Below are 19,858 nucleotides of genomic sequence, written 5' to 3'. Positions count from 1 at the left end.
GGATTACAAGCTCTAGGAGTAAGGACTTCATTGTTGGTTAACATTTGCACCGTGCCTTGCACTGCAATTCTGACAAAAAATCTCCACCAAATAGCTATATGCTTTACAGGACTTGGTTGTAACTGACTCTCATTCCTTGCTTGGCAGCTACCAAACAGTATCTTCACTGTCATAGAGGACTATCCAGATGTTTTCCCCCACTTTTTAGTGGCAACTATCTACATGAAATTCTATTCCAGAATGTCCTGGTTTCAGCTGGGACAGAGTTTTTCTTTTCAGTAGCTCGAACAGCTCTGTGTTTTGGATCTGGTATGGAATTTCTCAGGAGAAGAATACTGATAGCACACTAATGTTTAGAGTTGGTGCCAGGACATGGAGAACTTTCCAGCTCCTCATGTTTTGCCAGTGTGCAGAAGCACAAAAGGCTGGGGAGAGCAAGGCCAGGACAAAGGACTCCCAACTTCGGATTTGAACTTAGACGTAGGATTGAGGGCCGAATTCGCCAATGGAATATTCCACATCATGCAACGCCGTGCCCAGTATATAGTTGAAGGCTGACTGGGAAGTTGGAATTTCTCTCTCTGTTCCGGAGGGACTCTCTGTGACTCTTCTCGGATTCTCGGAATTGTGTCTCCCTCCCTCTCTCTTTTCGAGCTGCTCATTTGTTCAGGATTGCAGCGTTGGGACTCATCTGCTTCAAGATCGCGTGCCAGGATGGGACAGGCATTGGCCATCGGGTGGTGAGCAATTACACTGTGCATCACTTGTTTGTATATATTATTATAATTATATATATTCATTTATTCTTATTATTTTATCATTATTAATTTTAATTTATTGTTATTATTATTATTACATTGTTCTTATCTCAACCTACGAGTCTCCTTCCCTTTTCCCCTTTAACTCTCTTCCCTGTTCCCCAGGGGGTGAGGGAGGGTGAGCGAGCGGCTGCGTGGCGTTTAGTGCCAGCCAGGTTAAACCACGACATAGAACCACTGAAAAGCTTACAAATCACAGTGCCTACAGATTGTCAAATCTATAAAACATTAATACTTTTCATTCCAAAAATTCTGGATCAGTCTGCCACCACTGAGCCATTTAATCATCACCTTTAGGGTGCCATGGTCAGATGGTTACTGGTATGTTCAGATGGTTACTGGTATATTCAGCACGACGTGCTCTGGCTAGCACAGTGGCTTACAGGAAACATTATGTCCACCCTGGCTAACAAAACCACGCTGTGATTCACGCTAGCTGAACACAGGCTCAAAACTATCTTTCTGGCAGCAGCTCCTGAGCATGACTTACCAAGCAAAATATAGGCTGCTCTATAGATCTTTTTGTACAGCGGTGCAAGAATAGATATATGGGACACTGACTGTGTCAAATCACGAGGAGTACAGCCTTCCTCATTTTTCTGAAATCTCCTACATAGGAAAGATCAGCAAAACCAGGTAATGAAGATGGAAGCCAAGAAGAGGGCAGCTCTCCCGATGCGTGCCTTTGCAGGTTTTGCAGCCTCCTGCAAAACACCTCACAGATGTTTCCAAGCCTAGGTTGTGTCTCTGTGTGGCAGGGTCAAATTCCCTAGGAAAAAAAGCCTCTATGCCTACATATGGTCTTCTGGACTCAGAAATGTATAATTTAAAACAAAAAAGTGCCATGTCCAGATTAGTTACGCATCTGTCATTTTAATTGTCTTGGTGATTTCCAGTAGAAGTTATCCAGGGCTGTTTATTGTCACCAACACCAGTGGCTGTGGCTTCTAAACTTCATTACATCAACAAAGAAAACGTGTTAGTTCAATTGCAAAAATTTCAGAAATACAAGAGTGCAAAAAGAGCTTGGTCAGAATCCTTGGTCTGTGGGTTAATAAAAGATTTAATAAACTGCTGTAAGACTGAGGAAAACACATCACTGAGAAAGTTTAAAACACATTATTTTGGCACATGATAACTGTAACTAAGAGAAATTAAAAGAAGTTGAAAGTCATGCTACCTCCAGAGTTGAAAGATTACTGGATGAATAGCCCATCTGTTCAAATTCCCCTCTGTTGAATCTTTTGTTAACAATTATTTCATAACGTTGTGGCAGAATCATCCTAAAAATATTGTTTCTTCTCATATTACCACTTTACAAAACCTTGAATATAAAATAGCAAACCCAAGATACGCAGGAAGCTGAATCAGCGTGTGACTGGGGAGGTGGGGAGAGCATCAAGCCAAGACACTGTTCCTCTATCTTGTGACAACACTGAACTTCAAGACAATAAAAATAGCGACCTGGTTCTCTGGCTTGAGAGAATGCTCTGAAATAAGCCACTGAATAACAGAAAAATGTGCCTAAGAGAAGGAATTGGGATAATCAAACCACTGTCAATAAAATCCAGGCTATTAGACCACGTTTGGAGCTAATTAAATGACAGGAAGCTCCCTGGAAGAGAATTAGACTTGTAAGTCTCTCTAAAGAGAAAACACTAAGTTATTTGGCTGCAGCACTTTTCAGCCTAAAAACATTGGATCGTCATCAATCACACTGGTAACTGTGTAAAACATGCCTGTCTCCAGCTGCGATTAGGAAACATCCACATTGCCTTCCAAGGAAGCAGCAGAAGAGAGAGCAGCAGTAACTAAATATACCAATTGAAAATGTTATTTAAATATAAAAGAAGTACAAGCAAAGAAGGATGTATTTTTTCATTGTACAGCAGAAAAGCAACTCATTTGATGGGGCAAAATCAAGCAGTATCTATTCAAAATGAATATATTCACCTACCAGTTTTTAGCAGAAAAAAACCCAGAAAAGTTAAATATACTTAACATAAGGAGTATCTCTGCATTTTAATTTGGTCTTTTTTAAGATCTGTAAGTCTGTGTTTGCCAAAAGAACAGCAGAAATAAGAACTACTTACGGGGATTTTATTTTTTAAATTGGAATTTCTGAAATATGAGAAATAGTAAGTTAAAGCGATTGACTCCAGTCTCTCATAGGGAGTTATGAAAATCCCCACCATGAATATTAAAGGCAAATTTTCACTCCTGGCAGAGCTGGAGAAATCTCCGACAGAACTCCAGTGCAAGGCAGAGGCTAGGCAGGCTGCTGGCCAAGTGAACTGCTGCAGGGAGTAGTTCTGGTTTTAGGTGCTCCTCTAGCATGTTCTCATCACCCACCTCTAGGGCAAACTCATCCCACACGTCCTTTATAGAATCTTTCAGCAATTCTGGTGTCCATATGGAAGTCGTATCAACTTTTACAGTGAATTACAGATACTCCAAGAACAATTTAAACAGTTTATAACCTTGGGGTATTTTTGACTACAAAGTAACATCTGCAAATTCCTACTTTTTATGGCATATATAGCACATTTTGATCCCTGCAAGCTTTAAAATGAAGGTAAGGATGCTAAGCCTCTTGGCTTGAGTAAGATAAAGCAATCAAGTCTCTACAGGAAGCGTGCATGAGCAGCTCCAAGAGAAATGAATGTGCCATGCTCCTCGAGCTCTAATTCCAAGAGAATTTTTTTTGCCAGTAATGGCAAGTTGTTCCTACATCAGCAGGTGTTAGCAAATTAAAAGCTCAGTTAAGATAAAACAACTAACTTGTGGTTAGTAAGCACAGTCTACTCGTACATCCCCACAGGCATCTCACAATACAGCGCTTTTCTTAAAGACAGTTTTAATGAGAACGTTTGATTTTAGCTGTAATTTCTTAAAACTCTGAGAATATTTTTCATGCTAAGATCTCCACACATATGTATTTTGACAAAAGTTTTGTTGTCACGTACCTGATGAACTTTATTCAACTGCAAAAATGGTGAGCCGACTGCTGAATTTATAAGGTGAGATAAACCTGCAGATGCTCCAAGAACTGTTTTAGAAGCACAAGAAAAAGTTGCAGTGTTGTATAAGTTAGGCAAGTAAAGATCTTTATAAAAGTTATTCTGTATTTTTCAGATTTGGTTTCCATGAAGCTCTGCAGTGCACTAAAGGTCACTATACTGAAAGCTTTCAACACACCCAGCTTTGACCTGCAATTAACAGCATGTTAGAAAAGAAATGTACTTTCATAGAGCTCCTCTAAAGCTGAGAACTTTGCTCACAGATGCAGAAATGCCTGCAGTTGTCTGCAAGATCACAGCGTTATCTAAAGTGCTTTCAAACTTCAGCATTGGCTGAAGTGTTTCTTCACTGAAGTGTTCACTTTACACACCACTGACGTTTGTGTTGGTCAGCAGACTGTGTCACAAACTCTTCGCTGTCCCCCACACGACTCTTTGAATTCTCTCTTCTCATTCCTGTTGCTCATACTTTCATCATTTGAAATGTGGTAAGATTGTTTCTAATAGGTTTGTTCACATCCGTCCCAATGAGAAGGCAGAGGAATGTTTTGGCTAATGCCAGTACAAACCACTGTGGATGGCTCTGGTAGCACCCGTGTGAATAAAGATTTACACTGGAAACAATGGGAGGAAGGCTCAAACTCAGGTCTAGACTCAGATTTAAACTTGCAATTTTAATGATGTCTGCAAAAGACATTTCATTTTAAACACAATTCTGAAATATTCAGAGACCACAGAGTTAACGTGAGGACATTTTTAGGTAACACTAAATTTCACCCAGACAATACTGTAGCCATCCATTTCTTGCTTTCATTTTCATAAAGTGTGAGTCTACACAGACACACCGAAACGGTGTCTGCACAGATTTTAAAACAGCATTCCTGCTTCTCTCCTCTGCTGAAAGCCTTGTACCACCAAAAACAAGGTCCCTTTTTTTTTTAACTCAGTTTTAAAACAACTTACCAGGTTTAACGGCATGTCCACGCAACTGGGGCTGCAGCAGCATTTGCAACATTGCTGGATTATTAAAACTTTTCATAATCTGCACTGGATTTGGCTCGGGAAGCAAGCCTTTCCTGTTATTCCTCATCTCCAATTAAGAGAGACACAAAAACATTAGGATGCCGAGAACACAAAAGATACATTTAAATCCCTCAAAGTTGTCTGATGGTAGGGTAGGTATTTCATGTAACAGAGAACGTAATCCCAACATGTCCTTCCCTGTTTCCCACTTCTCCCTCAAACGAAACACCTAACAAAGTATTCCCCCAAAACTTCGAGCATATTATTTTTCCTGAAACACATTAATTTTTCTCCCTTAAACCAAAACAGTGTTACCAATAAAGGAGAACATGAAAGGCACTGTTAACATGAACACCACAAACTGTCTTCTAAATTGCACCACTCATCTGTTTTATAAAGGTGTGGGCTCAAGCTAGCTGAAGTAATGAGACTGTTCTGCTTCTTTAAGACAGCTTCATGTAACACTTATCACACTCAATTTTCTAGGAAATCATTTCATAAGACATGTGGGTGTAAAAAGCTTTCTTCTATATCAAGCATGAAATTAAACTATTTCTTCTACCTTGAAATTTATCTTCAAATCGACAAATTCTTGCCTCTCTTGTTTTAACCCAAGTTTTAGCTTGTCAAATGACTCCACTTACAGTTACTTTTTGTTTTGAACTGCAACAATTTCTCCTACAGAAAATTAAATTTACTGAAATCCCAGAGCTATGTAAATATAACTTTGTGGTACCTTCTGGCCACATTTTACCCTTACTCTGCGCAGAATATGGCCATGCTTTCCCTAGGAAGGAGACTGCATTGGGCTGACCAGACAAAAAAGGAGGCTAATGCTTCCAAAATCTTGGCTTGTTTTCCTACTGCAAAGCAGCTGAATCTCTCTGACCCAACTCAGGCTGCTCCAGCTCTATCAAACTCATTCTGAAAACAGATTTGCAAATAACTTACCATCCTCTGCGCTGCTATAAGTGCTGCTAACGTGCTTCTGCCTGGTGCTCCCGGAGCACAGTAGGACACTTGGACTCTCTTTCCTTTGATAGTCATGCCATCCGTGACTTCTTGTACTTTCTCAGCCTGCTCTGCAGTTTCATACTCGACCACCGCAAAGTCACCAATATAACTATCTTCATCCTGAGCAAACTGAAACACCATTTCACAGCGCAATGAACAAAATGCAGAATTCCAGGAACTGCCTTGCAACATTTTCACCTATCCCTTGCAAAATACTTTGCGAACAGTTGACATTCTACGTTGATGTCTACCCAAATCAGTATGTTTCCTTCTCAAATGTGCTAGACATAAGCTGAACACCATAGCTTCAGATTATATTTGGCATGCATGCTCCATCTACTTGATTTACCACCTTCACTTCAATCTAATCTCATGGAGAACCTGAGCTATGAAATGTATTTAACATGTATTTTCAGAATAAAGAAGGAATGAGAAGGAAAATTGCAAATACAGCTGCATACTACAATAATTTCTATTTTTGTTTCGCAAGATAAGAATTATAAACTCATTATTGTTCATTTTTTAGGCCTACAACAATAAAAATGGCATTCATCAGACTACATGATAGGCGTTGAAACATGTAACAATGCAAATTCCATGGATATATACTGCCTTTTGGGAGAATATGAAGTCTGTGGTTGTATTTAATGCCAAGAGAAGATGCCAGACTGATCAATCAAGCAGACTGGAAACAGGCTTATGTATCAAACAATGCTCTGTCCTTTGTTTGCAGAGTTTTATAGCAGAATGAGCACATTTAAATCAAACAAAAAAAAAAAAGGGGTGAGATGGGAGGGAATAAAGCTTAGGCAAAAATCTCCAGTCCCAAAATGAACAGAAACGATTCGCTGGTACTAGCTCTGATGTGGAAGAGAGGAAATCTCCTCTAGATTTCACTGGATAAAACCAAACTATTCCTAACTATTAGGTCTCATGAACTTACACTAACAATTGAAACATAAAAGTCAGAGATTTTGAAGAAAAAGAGGGTGGTCAGATCTTTTAACGGCCCTGTTAAAGACTGGCCTCTGGAAAGACCTCTGGAGAACACACATATTTTGACATATAAATACATAGGGATATATGCTATGTATGCACATGCCTATGTGGAGAAGCATTGTATCTTGTTTTGACGTCGGTTTAGCTGCACTGGTGAAGATCTGAAGTACTTGTGCAAAGAATGGTTTGCAGCTATGAAATATATTGTAATTTCATGCACAGTTAAAAACTCCTTAACATGTGAAAGTGCAGCTACCAGTGTTCCTGCAAACAGATCAGGAATTTTTAAACTTCCCAAGTAAACAGGGACTGAAGAAAAGCCCTCTGTCCCGATCTAGGTAACAGTGGAGACCTCCTAGTGACAATTTAAAGTTGACATAAGAAAGGAGTGAGGTTTTCTGGTCCATTTTGTTGAAGCAAAGGACAAAAAGTGCCCCTAAGTCCTAGGAAATGCCATTTTTCTAAGACCCATGTATAAGTGCCTGGCTTCAGCTCTTTCTGACACAATATTTCTATTGTCAGTAGAGGAGAAATCAAATTGATTTAAAAAAATGGCAACTTTGGAATACAATGAAATAAACCAGAGTTTATTTCATGAGTTCAGCGAAGAATTTTAGGTAAAAGATCTTCTTTACATGATGAAATTTGGCATCGGTGAGCAGCAGAACTAAGCCAGGAAAGCAGCACAAGACAGCTACGGTGAAGAAGCAATACCAGGAGATGGGCAAAACGGTCGGGGTGTCCCTACTGGAGGGACAGACTGAGCACAGGAGTGGTGGGAAGGCTGGATTGGCCTAGACTAGGAAATGGACGGAAGACAGAGACTGTTGTCATGAAGATGTAAAATAACAAGAGTGTGAATGAACATTTTAGCTGGTTTTCTGGAATTTATTCGCTCCTCAGGGAGAAGTTTTCCAGACAAAGAGCTCCTCTTAGTCGTTCTCTGTTGAAACTCCCTCCCCACCTAAGTTTCTGCTACCCTGTCCTCTCCTAGCTTTCCTCTTACTTCTCTACCCATCATGTCATGCCTACTTTTCCAGTTTCTTGTGTCTTCCTCCCTCTCTTTTCTTTGTACTTTATTTTTAGGTCATCTCACTCATAAAACCATAATTAATCAGCACTACTGTGACGAGAATTCATCCACCCTCTTCCCTTTTTCATCTATGAAATCCGAACCACTTGTTTGCCTACCTCCACACTCCTATCTTCCCTCTCCGAAGGGCTGCTCCCCGTTAGCCCATGGGGTTTGTCTCCACCACTCACTCGTAACATCTGCAAACCAGCACCTCTCCCCACCACTCCTCGAGGCAGAGCCTCCTTCCCCAGTCAGTACAAGTTTATGCGAGTGATATGCAACATGAGAAGGTGTCAAGATGCCTTCTTGGCTGTATTTTTGACTGGTGCCTATTTCCTAATCCAAATCCATACTGTTTTATAGAAACATGTGCGTAGTGCCGTTTACTAACAGAATGCACACACGAGCAGACCCTCCTCCCCTACACCAGGTGTGACCCATGTATCACTACGGTTCAAGAAGGAGGGTAAAAGTCAATTTTTAAGTGCACAGTAGAATACTGTTAGTGAAAACCATCTTCATCAAAGAAGCTCGTTATTCTTTGAACTTCAAAATTTTAAAAGAATGTTGAAGAATTGTTGGGGGAGCTGCTAATAGCCTCAGGATTGTCTGCCAGCTGGAAAAAAGCCCTGAAGTAAAAGACTTTACAAGATCAATCTGTTTGGCTAATTAAACAAAGATTGAGGCAGTGACTTGATTACAGCGTTTAATACCTTCTTTCAGGCAGAAAACAGTGGGGAGCAAAGGCTCCTCAACGTAGTCATCAGTGAGGTGAAGCTGAAGCCAGACACATTCAACTGAGAAAATAGACCCGAGTGCAAAATAACAAGGGATGGGCAGTTTCTGGAAAGAGTTACTTCCCATTTAAGCATCTCCTCCTGGTATATTTGGATCGAACAAGCATAAGGATGCGCTTCCATAGAATCATAAAATGCTCAGGGTTGGAAGGGACCTCAAAGATCATCTAGTTCCAACCCCCCTGCCATGGGCGGGGAAACCCTTCACTACATCAGTTGGCTTTAGCCAACTACAAATTACTTGGGCTTGAAAAGAACGCTAGGGAAAATGTGATGGCCTGCAGGTGGTCAGACTAGACAGCCTGATGGACCTTCTGGTCTTGGATGCTGAGAATCTCTGGGTACTTATCCCTGAAGCTAATCCCTGAGCAGCCTTCCAAGATGCTTAAGAAAAAAAACAACCAAACGACTGACACCATACCCAACTGTGTGAGTACAAAGCAAGCTTTCTTTCTACTGCATGTTTATGGTACACTGGTCTGCACCACTTCTACCAGCAACATTTTATTTGTGGGCTAGCATCTCACAAGCCGTGATAATGAGAAGGAAACCTTTACATTGGCAAAGGCTACTAACAGTCTACCTCTTCTGTGTCCTGTTTTCACTGGAATGGAATGGAATCAATTTTCTGCTCAGAAAAGCTACTTTTCCAACGTAAGGAGCATTTTTGAGAAGACTGCAGCACGCCAGTCGGTGACAACAAAGTTGGTAAGACACTTTTAGTTTGAAGCCAGCCATGGTATGCAGGTATCTGTAGTACTCAAGGACTTTTCAACTTGGTTTTGGTAATGATCCAAAGGTCCAAGAACTTGGGCGGGGAGCATGGCCAGGTCGATTGACACCTGAATTGGCAACTAGGTACTCCATACCATGTAATGTCATGCTCACTATAAATCGGAAAGTTTGTTGGGGACGGTCTCTCTCTACGGTCACCATCCCTGGAGGGTCTCACCCGTTGTTCTGCTCCCAAGGCCTACTCTCTCTCTTCTGGGATTGCGGTTTTGGGATTTTCCTGCTCTGGGATCACTAGCCAGGAACAGGCTGGATATTGTTCAAGGGGTGGTGAGCAATTGCACTGCATGTTACTCAACTGTATTTACTATGATTATTATCATCATCATTATTATCTTCTATTTTATTTTATTTCAATTATTACATAGTTTTTCTCTCAACCCATAGATCTTCCTTCCTTTTCCTGATTCTTCTTCTTGAGTGGAGAGTGGTTGTTGGGTAACAGACCAGCTGGCTATTGTTTAGCCATGGATATGTGCTAAACGTAGACAACCTGCAAGCTTCCCAAAAGATGTATCACTTTTATTGCTGGCAAGCCCAGCCAACTATGAGATCCCAAGCCTACATCTTCTTCAGTTCAGGAAAAAAAACCATAGCAGATATTTGCAGAGGTTTCTTAAATACACTAATTACCTACATCCATATATATTCTCCATCATCTAAACTGTTGCACTTGTGGTATTCATACATTCTGGCGTTCTTTACTGAGCAATAAAACCATCACCAACCATTAAATGCTGTCTAAAATATTTCTGAAATTATTTTCAAGAAAATATGAGGAAGGGATGACTTATTTTATTGGTGCTTCATGGGAGTGGTCTCCTGCAGAATTCCCAGGTGACATCAAGCAATCACTGCAAACCCACACCAATAAAGCATCTGTACCACCTCATATATTGCAATGCAGATCCATAACCATCCACTACTTCAATGAGAAAAAGAAAAGGATAAGACAGCAAGCAGTGAAGATACAAATCCAGAGCTACATAAATCACGACCGTGACTTTCCAAAAGAGAGAAATCCAACATACCTGGCAGAACACAGGTTTGTATTTTAGTGAGAAAGCTTGGATCAGTTCTTTTGAATCAGTGCAGTCTTTTTGAAATTTATCTACACAAAGGCACTTGGAGTGAATAAGATTTGTCGTCAGCTGGTTCACATCCATCCACTGTGCAAAGAGAGTGCTCTCGTCTAACTGCTTCCCCAGAAGTTCCAGTCTCGCCTTTGCAGCAGAGTCCTTCTTCATGTATTCCACAAAGCCATAGCCCTTGGAATGACCAGTAACTTCACTGTAGACCAAAAAACACCTCTCGACGTTGCCATAGGCACGCACGAGTTCTTCAAACTCTTCTAACGTAAATGAAATGGGCAAATTGGTAATGCACAGCAAAGCATCTGTTGGTTGGAGCTGCACGGATATCTCTTTTCCCCGAAGAGAATACTGGTGAAATTTCCGAATGGCGTTCTGAGCCTGCTCTCCATTTAACAGAGTAACGAATGCTGGAAGAGACCAAAACAAGTTACATCACCTCTCACAGCTTCTCTCCAGCTACAGAAGTAAGTACTACACCTCTCCCTCCTCCCAAAACTCACCATTTTTCACAGAAAAATAAGAGTTCGGAATTTACCCTGAAGATGCAATAGGTAGAGAGATATGCTGTGATACACATTTTAAAATTTGATGTTATCAACTGGACGCCATGAGTAATTAACTCACAGAGTGACTATAGAAACACAGATACCCACAATCTTACTTCTTGTAACACCACAAAACTTTACATTTGGGAAACAAACAGTAATTAAATTTTCTACTGAAGTCAACACATGAGCGATTCTACTGAATTTCTTTGAAGACAGCATCCATAAATTCTCATTTCAGAGTTACCGTGTATTTTTGGGGTTTTCAAACCATAGAGCATTTCACACAATCACAGACCCACAGCCTGGATGAGGTTGGTGGAGGCCTCCAGAGGTCATCTTATCCAACTCCCTGAACAAGCAGGGACCCCAGAGTTGGATACAGAGGACCATGTCCAGATGGGTTCTTAGTATCTCCAAGGATGGAGACTTCACAACTCCTCTGGACAAACTGTACCAGTACTTGGTGACCCCCTCAGTGCAAAACTGTTTCCTGATGTTCAGAGAGAAGCTACTGAGGCCTCACTGGCACCTTCTGTCTCTTACCCAGTGAATCTTAGAGGATGTAACAGACTGCGGTGAACCAAGCAGATGGAAGTTAAGTCATGTTTTATTCCACTGATATACTGAAGTGCACAGCACAGGGAAGTCCACAGCAAAAAATATGGATCACTCCAAAGACAGACAGACGTCAGTCTCTCACTACACTGAGAGACACCCTCAGCATTGCCAGCCACTCAGGGACACAGGGTGGGGCACTGAGACAAGTCTTCAATGTCAAAGATGTGAGATACAAACCTCAGGAAACTCGGCAAGTGCCTTTCGTCCACAATGGCCTTCAAACCCACAAATCACAGCAGAAAGTACCACCCAAATCTTTAAAATAAAGGACAGGAGGTAGGACCTGCTGCTTTTAGTTCTCTTCTAACCTTTGAGATGCTCTTCTCGACGTTGCTCCTACACGTACTTCATTTCTGTCCCCAGCATTGTCAACTCTTGTTTTTTAGTTAATTTCACTGTTTATTATGTCTTTCTTCTCATTGAACTACTAGAAATAAGGCATCACTTGGATGCAGCACCAGCTCCAAGCAACCGCCTGGTGATGTCATCATCATGTCAAAATGGGAAGAGCGCTCCTATTGGTCCACTTCACAAAGGGGTCGGTGGCACGGCGGGTCCCAGAAGGGTATAAATAGGGCTGTGCCAGCCCAGACTGCCAGACGAGGAGGCAGGCGAGCGAGGGCTGAGAGGAGCCAGAACGGAGCACAAGGCAAGGGGGCTGGGGCTGCCCACAGACACGGAAGTTGACTTCTCTTTTGTTGCTTCTCCTGAGGTTTAGAACCAGAATCCTGCAAAGGGACGCAAACAGACCGTGGCTGATCTCCCACCTCGACATTCCACTGGAGAGCCTCAACGCTCTACAGGACAGATAAGACAGCCCTGGCCTTTACCCCATCCTGGTCTTGCAGGGAACACAGGCAGCTTGGGCCCACAGCACACTGGGAGGAACCATGGACAATCTCACCTCTCAAATATCTTTGCTTCGTTTCAGACAAAGAGACACCTAAGTCTCTATTTTCACCCAGAGATACCCCTGCCATCGCCAGCCACTCAGGGACACAGGGTCAGCACTGGGACATGTCTCCAGCGCAAAACTGGTGAAAGATCACCCTCAGGAAACTCAACAAGAACCTTTCGTCCACAATAGCCTTCAAACCCACAAATCTCAGTAACAAGTACCACCCAAACCTTTGAAACAGGCAGTGGGCAGGACCTGCTGCTTTTAAAAGTCCTCTTCTAACCTTTACTGAGACGCTCTTCTTGACCTTGCTCCTACATCTACTTCGTTTCCTTCCCCAGCAGTGCCAACTCTTCTTTTCTAGTTAGTCTGACTGTTTATTTAATTCTATCTTCTCATTTGACTGCTAGAAAAGACACATCACTTGGATGCAGCACCAGCTCCAAGCACCAGCGCTGGAGACGTCATCGCCATGTCCCAGCTGGCAGATGGCTCGTAGTGGTCCACTTGAGAAAGGCGTTGGTGACACGGCGGGTCCCAGAAGGGTATAAATAGGGCTGTGCCAGCCCAGACTGCCAGACAAGGAGGCAGGCGAGCGAGGGCTGAGAGGAGCTGGAACGGAGCACAAGGCAAGGGGGCTGGGGCTGCCCACAGACACGGAAGTTGACTTCTCTTTTGTTGCTTCTCCTGAGGATTACCGCCAGAATCCTGCAAAGGGATGCAACCAGACCCTGGCTGATCTATCTCCTCGTCTCTCAGACAGAGAGCTCTCAACGCTCTACAGGACAGAGAAGGCAGCCCTGGCATCTACTCCATCCCGGTCTTGCAGGGAACTTCTCAAAGTCACGGGCAAATGGAGTTCCACAAACTTGGTGGACCTCCTGCTTTTAGTTCTCTTCTGACCTTCATTGAGATGCTCTTCTTGACATTGCTCCTACACCTACTTCTTGTCCTTCCCCAGCATTGCCAACTCTTCTTTTCTAGTTAGTCTGACTGTTTATTTAATTCTATCTTCTCATTTGACTGCTAGAAAAGACACATCACTTGGATGCAGCACCAGCTCCAAGCACCAGCCCCGGAGATGTCATCGCCATGTCCCAGCTGGCAGACTGCTCGTAGTGGTCCACTTCAGAAAGGGGTCGGTGGCACGGCGGGTCCCAGAAGGGTATCAATAGGGCTGTGCCAGCCCAGACTGCCAGACGAGGAGGCAGGCGAGCGAGGGCTGAGAGGAGCCAGAACGGAGCACAAGGCAAGGGGGCTGGGGCTGCCCACAGACATGGAGGGTGACTTCTCTTTTGTTGCTTCTCCTGAGGTTTAGAGCCAGAATCCTGCAAAGGGACGCAACCAGACCGTGGCTGATCTCCCACCTCGACATTCCACTGGAGAGCCTCAACGCTCTACAGGACAGATAAGACAGCCCTGGCCTCCACCCCATCCTGGTCTTGCAGGGAACACAGGCAACTTGGGCACACAGCACACTGGGAGGAACACACAGCCATGGACAATCTCACCTCTCCAACATCTTCGCTTCATTTCAGACAAAGAGACACCTAAGTCTCTCATTTCACCCAGAGATAGCCCCCGCATCGCCACCCCTCATGGACCCAGGGTCAGCACTGGGACATGTCTCCAGCGCAAAAACCGTTGAACGGTTACCCTCAGGAAACTCAACAAGTGCCTTTCGTCCACAATAGCCTTCAAACCCACAAATCTCAGTAGCAAGTACCACCCAAAACTTTGAAACAGGCAGCGGGCAGGACCTGATGCTTTTAGTTCTCTTCTAACCTTTATTGAAATGCTCTTCTTGTCATTGCTCCTACACCTACTTCATTTCCGTCCCCAGCATTGCCAACTCTTGTTTTTTAGTTCATCTGTTTATTGTATCTTCTCATTGGACTGCTGGAAATGAGGCATCACTTGGATGCAGCACCAGCTCCAAGCGACCCCCTGGTGATGTCATAGCCATGTCAAATGGGAAGAGCGCTCCTATTGGTCCACTTCACAAAGGGGTCGGTGGCACGGCGGGTCCCAGAAGGGTATATGTAGGGCTGTGCCAGCCCAGACTGCCAGACGAGCGAGGGCTGAGAGGAGCCGGAACGGAGCACAAGGCAAGGGGGCTGGGGCTGACCTCAGACATGGAGGGTGACTTCTCTTTTGTTGCTTCTCCTGAGGATTACCGCTAGAATCCTGCAAAGGGATGCAACCAGACCGTGGCTGATCTCCCACCTCGACATTCCTACTGGAGAGCCTCAACACTCTACAGGATAGATAAGACAGCCCTGGCCTCTACCCCATCCTGGTCTTGCAGGGAACACAGGCAACTTGGGCCCACAGCACACCGGGAGGAACCATGGACAATCTCACCTCTCAAATATCTTTGCTTCGTTTCAGACAAAGAGACACCTAAGTCTCTATTTTCACCCAGAGACACCCCTGCCATCGCCAGCCACTCAGGGACACAGGGTCAGCACTGGGACATGTCTCCAGCACAAAACTGGTGAAAGATCACCCTCAGGAAACTCAACAAGAACCTTTCGTCCACAATAGCCTTCAAATCCACAAATCTCAGTAACAAGTACCACCCAAACCTTTGAAACAGGCAGTGGGCAGGACCTGCTGCTTTTAAAAGTCCTCTTCTAAGCTTTACTGAGACACTCTTCTTGACCTTGCTCCTACACCTACTTCATTTCCTTCCCCAGCAGTGCCAACTCTTCTTTTCTAGTTACTCTGACTGTTTATTTAATTCTATCTTCTCATTTGACTGCTAGAAAAGACACGTCACTTGGATGCAGCACCAGCTCCAAGCACCAGCGCTGGAGACGTCATCGCCATGTCCCAGCTGGCAGACGGCTCGTAGTGGTCCACTTGAGAAAGGGGTTGGTGACATGGCGGGTCCCAGAAGGGTATAAATAGGGCTGTGCCAGCCCAGACTGCCAGACGAGGAGGCAGGCGAGCGAGGGCTGAGAGGAGCCGGAACGGAGCACAAGGCAAGGGGGCTGGGGCTGCCCACAGACACGGAAGTTGACTTCTCTTTTGTTGCTTCTCCTGAGGATTACCGCCAGAATCCTGCAAAGGGACGCAACCAGACCGTGGCTGATCTCCCACCTCGACATTCCACTGGAGAGCCTCAACGCTCTACAGGACAGATAAGACAGCCCTGGCCTCTACCCCATCCTGGTCTTGCAGGGAACACAGGCAACTTGGGCCCACAGCACACTGGGAGGAACACACAGCCATGGACAATCTCACCTCTCCAACATCTTCGCTTCATTTCAGACAAAGAGACACCTAAGTCTCTCATTTCACCCAGAGATAGCCCCCGCATCGCCACCCCTCATGGACCCAGGGTCAGCACTGGGACATGTCTCCAGCGCAAAACCGTTGAACGGTTACCCTCAGGAAACTCAACAAGTGCCTTTCGTCCACAATAGCCTTCAAACCCACAAATCTCAGTAGCAAGTACCACCCAAAACTTTGAAACAGGCAGCGGGCAGGACCTGATGCTTTTAGTTCTCTTCTAACCCTTATTGAAATGCTCTTCTTGTCATTGCTCCTACACCTACTTCATTTCTGTCCCCAGCATTGCCAACTCTTGTTTTTTAGTTCATCTGTTTATTTTATCTTCTCATTGGACTGCTGGAAATGAGGCATTACTTGGATGCAGCACCAGCTCCAAGCGACCCCCTGGTGATGTCATAGCCATGTCAAAATGGGAAGAGCGCTCCTATTGGTCCACTTCAGAACAGGGTCGGTGACACGGCAGGTCCCAGAAGGGTATATGTAGGGCTGTGCCAGCCCAGACTGCCAGACGAGCGAGGGCTGAGAGGGGCCGGAACGGAGCACAAGGCAAGGGGGCTGGGGCTGACCTCAGACATGGAGGGTGACTTCTCTTTTGTTGCTTCTCCTGAGGATTATCGCTAGAATCCTGCAAAGGGACGCAACCAGACCGTGGCTGATCTCCCACCTCGACATTCCTACTGGAGAGGCTGAACCCTCTGCAGGACAGATAAGACAGCCCTGGCCTCTACCCCATCCTGGTCTTGCAGGGAACACAGGCAACTTGGGCCCACAGCACACCGGGAGGAACCATGGACAATCTCACCTCTCAAATATCTTTGCTTCGTTTCAGACAAAGAGACACCTAAGTCTCTATTTTCACCCAGAGATACCCCCGCCATCGCCAGCCACTCAGGGACACAGGGTCAGCACTGGGACATGTCTCCAGCGCAAAACTGGTGAAAGATCACCCTCAGGAAACTCAACAAGAACCTTTCGTCCACAATAGCCTTCAAACCCACATATCTCAGTAACAAGTACCACCCAAACCTTTGAAACAGGCAGTGGGCAGGTCCTGCTGCTTTTAAAAGTCCTCTTCTAACCTTTACTGAGACGCTCTTCTTGACCTTGCTCCTACATCTACTTCGTTTACTTCCCCAGCAGTGCCAACTCTTCTTTTCTAGTTACTCTGACTGTTTATTTAATTCTATCTTCTCACTCAGCTGCTGGAAAACCAGTATCACGTGGATGCAGCACCAGCTCCAAGCACCAGCCTCGGAGATGTCATCACCACGTCCTAATCAGCAGACTGCTCACAGTGGTCCACTTCAGAAAGGGGTCGGTGGCACGGCGGGTCCCAGAAGGGTATAAATAGGGCTGTGCCAGCCCAGACTGCCAGACGAGGAGGCAGGCGAGCGAGGGCTGAGAGGAGCCGGAACGGAGCACAAGGCAAGGGGGCTGGGGCTGCCCACAGACATGGAGGTTGACTTCTCTTTTGTTGCTTCTCCTGAGGTTTAGAGCCAGAATCCTGCAAAGGGATGCAACCAGACCGTGGCTGATCTCCCACCTCGACATTCCACTGGAGAGCCTCAACGCTCTACAGGACAGATAAGACAGCCCTGGCCTCTACCCCATCCTGGTCTTGCAGGGAACACAGGCAACTTGGGCCCACAGCACACTGGGAGGAACACACAGCCATGGACAATCTCACCTCTCCAACATCTTCGCTTCATTTCAGACAAAGAGACACCTAAGTCTCTCATTTCACCCAGAGATAGCCCCCGCATCGCCACCCCTCATGGACCCAGGGTCAGCACTGGGACATGTCTCCAGCGCAAAACCGTTGAACGGTTACCCTCAGGAAACTCAACAAGTGCCTTTCGTCCACAATAGCCTTCAAACCCACAAATCTCAGTAGCAAGTACCACCCAAAACTTTGAAACAGGCAGCGGGCAGGACCTGATGCTTTTAGTTCTCTTCTAACCTTTATTGAAATGCTCTTCTTGTCATTGCTCCTACACCTACTTCACTTCCGTCCCCAGCATTGCCAACTCTTGTTTTTTAGTTCATCTGTTTATTGTATCTTCTCATTGGACTGCTGGAAATGAGGCATCACTTGGATGCAGCACCAGCTCCAAGCGACCCCCTGGTGATGTCATAGCCATGTCAAATGGGAAGAGCGCTCCTATTGGTCCACTTCAGAACAGGGTCGGTGGCACGGCGGGTCCCAGAAGGGTATATGTAGGGCTGTGCCAGCCCAGACTGCCAGACGAGCGAGGGCTGAGAGGAGCCGGAACGGAGCACAAGGCAAGGGGGCTGGGGCTGACCTCAGACATGGAGGGTGACTTCTCTTTTGTTGCTTCTCCTGAGGTTTAGAGCCAGAATCCTGCAAAGGGACGCAACCAGACCGTGGCTGATCTCCCACCTCGACATTCCACTGGAGAGCCTCAACACTCTACAGGATAGATAAGACAGCCCTGGCCTCTACCCCATCCTGGTCTTGCAGGGAACACAGGCAGCTTGGGCCCACAGCACACTGGGAGGAACCATGGACAATCTCACCTCTCAAATATCTTTGCTTCGTTTCAGACAAAGAGACACCTAAGTCTCTATTTTCACCCAGAGATACCCCCGCCATCGCCAGCCACTCAGAGACACAGGGTCAGCACTGGGACATGTCTCCAGCGCAAAACTGGTGAAAGATCACCCTCAGGAAACTCAACAAGAACCTTTCGTCCACAATAGCCTTCAAACCCACAAATCTCAGTAACAAGTACCACCCAAACCTTTGAAACAGGCAGTGGGCAGGACCTGCTGCTTTTAAAAGTCCTCTTCTAACCTTTACTGAGACGCTCTTCTTGACCTTGCTCCTACATCTACTTCGTTTCCTTCCCCAGCAGTGCCAACTCTTCTTTTCTAGTTAGTCTGACTGTTTATTTAATTCTATCTTCTCATTTGACTGCTAGAAAAGACACATCACTTGGATGCAGCACCAGCTCCAAGCACCAGAGCTGGAGACGTCATCGCCATGTCCCAGCTGGCAGACGGCTCGTAGCGGTCCACTTGAGAAAGGGGTTGGTGACACGGCGGGTCCCAGAAGGGTATAAATAGGGCTGTGCCAGCCCAGACTGCCAGACGAGGAGGCAGGCGAGCGAGGGCTGAGAGGAGCTGGAACGGAGCACAAGGCAAGGGGGCTGGGGCTGCCCACAGACACGGAAGTTGACTTCTCTTTTGTTGCTTCTCCTGAGGATTACCGCCAGAATCCTGCAAAGGGATGCAACCAGACCCTGGCTGATCTCTCTCCTCGTCTCTCAGACAGAGAGCTCTCAACGCTCTACAGGACAGAGAAGGCAGCCCTGGCATCTACTCCATCCCGGTCTTGCAGGGAACTTCTCAAAGTCACGGGCAAATGGAGTTCCACAAACTTGGTGGACCTCCTGCTTTTAGTTCTCTTCTGACCTTCATTGAGATGCTCTTCTTGACATTGCTCCTACACCTACTTCATGTCCTTCCCCAGCATTGCCAACTCTTCTTTTCTAGTTAGTCTGACTGTTTATTTAATTCTATCTTCTCATTTGACTGCTAGAAAAGACACATCACTTGGATGCAGCACCAGCTCCAAGCACCAGCCCCGGAGATGTCATCGCCATGTCCCATCTGGCAGACTGCTCGTAGTGGTCCACTTCAGAAAGGGGTCGGTGGCACGGCGGGTCCCAGAAGGGTATCAATAGGGCTGTGCCAGCCCAGACTGCCAGACGAGGAGGCAGGCGAGCGAGGGCTGAGAGGAGCCGGAACGGAGCACAAGGCAAGGGGGCTGGGGCTGCCCACAGACACGGAAGTTGACTTCTCTTTTGTTGCTTCTCCTGAGGTTTAGAGCCAGAATCCT

General features: G+C 45.5%; 1 protein-coding gene across 2 annotated transcripts in view; it reads right to left on the bottom strand.

Annotated features, from left to right (window-relative positions):
* Window positions 1–19,858, bottom strand: part of RAVER2 (ribonucleoprotein, PTB binding 2) — a 56,646-nt gene that overhangs the window by 11,249 nt on the left and 25,539 nt on the right. For both annotated transcript variants that reach the window (XM_086617597.1, XM_086617596.1), the window contains exons 3-6: window positions 10,570–11,039; window positions 5,813–6,004; window positions 4,802–4,928; window positions 3,785–3,867 (exon numbers count right to left, since the gene is read on the bottom strand). In XM_086617597.1, the coding sequence (XP_086473723.1) occupies window positions 3,785–3,867; window positions 4,802–4,928; window positions 5,813–6,004; window positions 10,570–11,039 (872 nt within the window). The remainder of the gene's footprint in view (window positions 1–3,784; window positions 3,868–4,801; window positions 4,929–5,812; window positions 6,005–10,569; window positions 11,040–19,858) is intronic.

This window comes from Tauraco erythrolophus, chromosome 10, assembly GCF_009769465.1.
Source record: "Tauraco erythrolophus isolate bTauEry1 chromosome 10, bTauEry1.pri, whole genome shotgun sequence".
Lineage (NCBI taxonomy): Eukaryota > Metazoa > Chordata > Aves > Musophagiformes > Musophagidae > Tauraco > Tauraco erythrolophus.
The sequence above is the reverse complement of the archived record's forward strand: the minus strand, read 5'-3'. Positions and strand labels throughout refer to the sequence as shown.